At 38.5% G+C, this 2,862-nt stretch overlaps 1 protein-coding gene across 1 annotated transcript in view; it reads right to left on the reverse strand.

The window, feature by feature from the left end:
* Positions 1-2,862, reverse strand: part of SPEF2 (sperm flagellar 2) — a 200,523-nt gene that overhangs the window by 93,268 nt on the left and 104,393 nt on the right. The window contains exon 21 of the mRNA XM_008574789.1: positions 785-933. Coding sequence (XP_008573011.1) covers positions 785-933 — 149 coding nt within the window. The remainder of the gene's footprint in view (positions 1-784; positions 934-2,862) is intronic.

The raw sequence follows: 2,862 nt of genomic DNA on the forward strand, positions 1-2,862 counted from the left end.
TACACAATGGAACATTACTCTGCCATGCAAAGGAATGAAATTCTGCCATTTGCAGCAACATGGATAAACTTAGAGAAAATTATATTCAGTGAAATAAGCCAGGTACAGAAAGAGAGATACAATAATCACAACCATTTCTTGAACTTTCAAAAGGAGAGAATGGAACTGAGGCCACCAAAGGTGGAAAGGGGGGAGTTAGAAAAAAATTGGCAAAGGGCCACAAAAACTGTTTACCTTGTGTAATGGTAAAATAAATAAATAAAGCAAAAAGTGAATAAATAAATAAATGAATGAATGAATGAATGAATGAATAAATAAATAAATAAATAAAGTTCTCAGGTCAGATCAGTGTCTGTTCTTTTACAGGTTTAGTTAGCTTCAAAATTTTTCTCTTATTTCTAAAACATTAGAGCTTAAACCACATTTAAAAGCATTATGACGTGGGCATTAGAACATGGGTGGAGGACTATAAATTCGCTGGATTCTTCCAGGAAACTGCATCTCTGCTTGTACCTGGGGAGAAAATTGGTCCTCACAGAACCCATTTGTTCCCCTGATTTCAGCACTCAGCAGCAGTTCAAAGCCTGACTCAGAAACTCAAGTGAGTAGGAGAAAATAGGAGATGTAGTTCAATGAGTAGTCTCTAAAAAAATCATCTCAGCTTTTTGATGAGTACATATTTCCAGCTATGAAAGTTCTTCCGGATGTCGCAAATAATGGTGTGAATCACACTATGAACAGAAGAAGGAATAGATTCTACTAGCTTGATTCTAAACTGCCATACCTCAGGAATTGGTTCATTCACATAGACCCATTCTTGTGATCCTGGCTTAGGTGGTGGTGGCACCACTGGAGAAGGTGACGTATCTGTAGAGCCAGCCGTTGATTTCTTAACTGGCACTTTTCCTCCTGGCGTTTTTCCTTTAGGAGAACCTTAAATATGCATATTACATCATTCCAATACAAGTAGATAAATGGGGCAGGATTCTGGTACAGGAATAAATCTATAATTGCCATGGACTTTGGCAATTCCTTAAAGACTTTTAAAGCTCCTTTGGGCAGTCTTACCAAGTCAAAAATTAAAAAAAAACCTCATTTTCCACAGCCTCCACATTAACCAATGATACGAATAACAGTGAGTTGCTTTTTTAAAAAACAGCAATCCAACTTCTCTTATCCAATTGGCTATTAAAAACAACTTGATATTTTATTTTTATCTCTGTTCTTACTTCCACAACGAACATGTGTCTCCTATAAGGTTTAGACTCTAGAACAAAGTGTGGTTCATCTGCTTTGGCAGAAACTGGCAAATTAAACTCTCTACCCTGAAGGAGAAAGAGGGGAGCTAGAACAAGAGTGCTGTTCTTGGTGTCCCTGGAGCCCAGGGCAGAGGGCAGGGAGGAAGGAGGCTATTGCAAAAGTCAGCCAGAGTAGCTGAGGGATGCAGGGGAAGAGAAGAGGGGGCATCGTAGCTCCTAAACTTATTCCCACTTTCACTGCATGCAACACATAGTTTCTGAGGGGACACTGTATTTCTTGCTACAGTCAGGGAATAAGGATGAAGGTAGGTGATGTGCCATCAGCCTGGCTGAATCCAGGCATAGAGGCAGAAGGGAAAAGAAGGGAAGTGGAGGGGAGAGGAGGGTAGGGAAGGGTTGGGGAGAGGAGGGAAGGCCAATGGAGGGGAAGAAAAGGAGGGGGGGGGCTAATTTTCAATTCAGAATCCAAAAAGGACATACACTTCACTCTCCCTGATAGCACCAAGAGGGAATCTACACCTGTTCATGGGCACCTTCATTGTTCCTTAACTCAGAGAGCACTAACACTCCCTGAAAGGATCAAGGTTATTATAGTTTAGAAATTCAGTAAGTTTAAATTCCACTGACCTCCATATTTTTAGATGGAGTTTACAGATGCCTGTAGAACTGGGAGCACTTTCCCCCAAATATATTTCTTTATTGAGTATTATTTAGTGATAACGCTCTTTAGAAAAGTAAATACATCTTCCACTTTTATGTTAGTTAAAAATATGTGGATTATAAGTAGAGGAGAAAGTGTCACTTATGTTTTGTAGTAGTTTAGGTGACTTTGACTTACACATTTAAAGACAGTATCCGTTATTCATAGATCTGAAGCCGTATATAAATTTTTGAAAATTTAACNGTCCCATCACCTTTTCTTAAATATTTAGGCATTTGCCTACCTGTGGTCTTCTGAAAGCCCCCTGTACTCTCTGTGATTTCTATGAATTATTGACAATGTTACATCTCTAGGTTCTTCCATCCCCTGAAATTTAATTTTTCTGGGTCTGGGAACTTGAACTTATATGATGGAACAAGATATTCAGATTTATCCTTTCTAATTAAATAGTCTTCTCTTGGTTGAAGAAGACTGAACATAGTAGGAATTCAGCAGACAATGCAGTATTTATTCTCCAAAGCTTCAGAGACCTTCACTTTACATAGACATCTTCTCACTTTACAAAGACATCTTCCGAGAGCCTAAGAGGGGCCTAGCACTTTGACCACATTTGTCAGGTTCATTTTTAAGTGCCAGTGGTTAGGCCTTCTGTCTCCTTCCAATTTGATTTCCTCTCCATCACACTTCCCATCATAACGAGTTATGAAGCTAAAAGAACATGTTCTAAACTATCAATAATAAAAAAACAGATTTTGATCAACCTCGCTTGAGGGAAGTCTGGATTACCTTTCTATTTTCTCTACAGGAAAATGATTTTACAAAATCATTGTCGCATGTGAAGACAAGCAAAGAAATTACATCCAAGATGTAAGAATAAGTGAATAATAGAGGTGTATCAGGCATTAATTCTTCCAATCTATGAACAATGAATGTCTTTCCATA

This window comes from Galeopterus variegatus, unplaced genomic scaffold, assembly GCF_000696425.1.
Source record: "Galeopterus variegatus unplaced genomic scaffold, G_variegatus-3.0.2 Scaffold1104, whole genome shotgun sequence".
Taxonomy (NCBI): domain Eukaryota; kingdom Metazoa; phylum Chordata; class Mammalia; order Dermoptera; family Cynocephalidae; genus Galeopterus; species Galeopterus variegatus.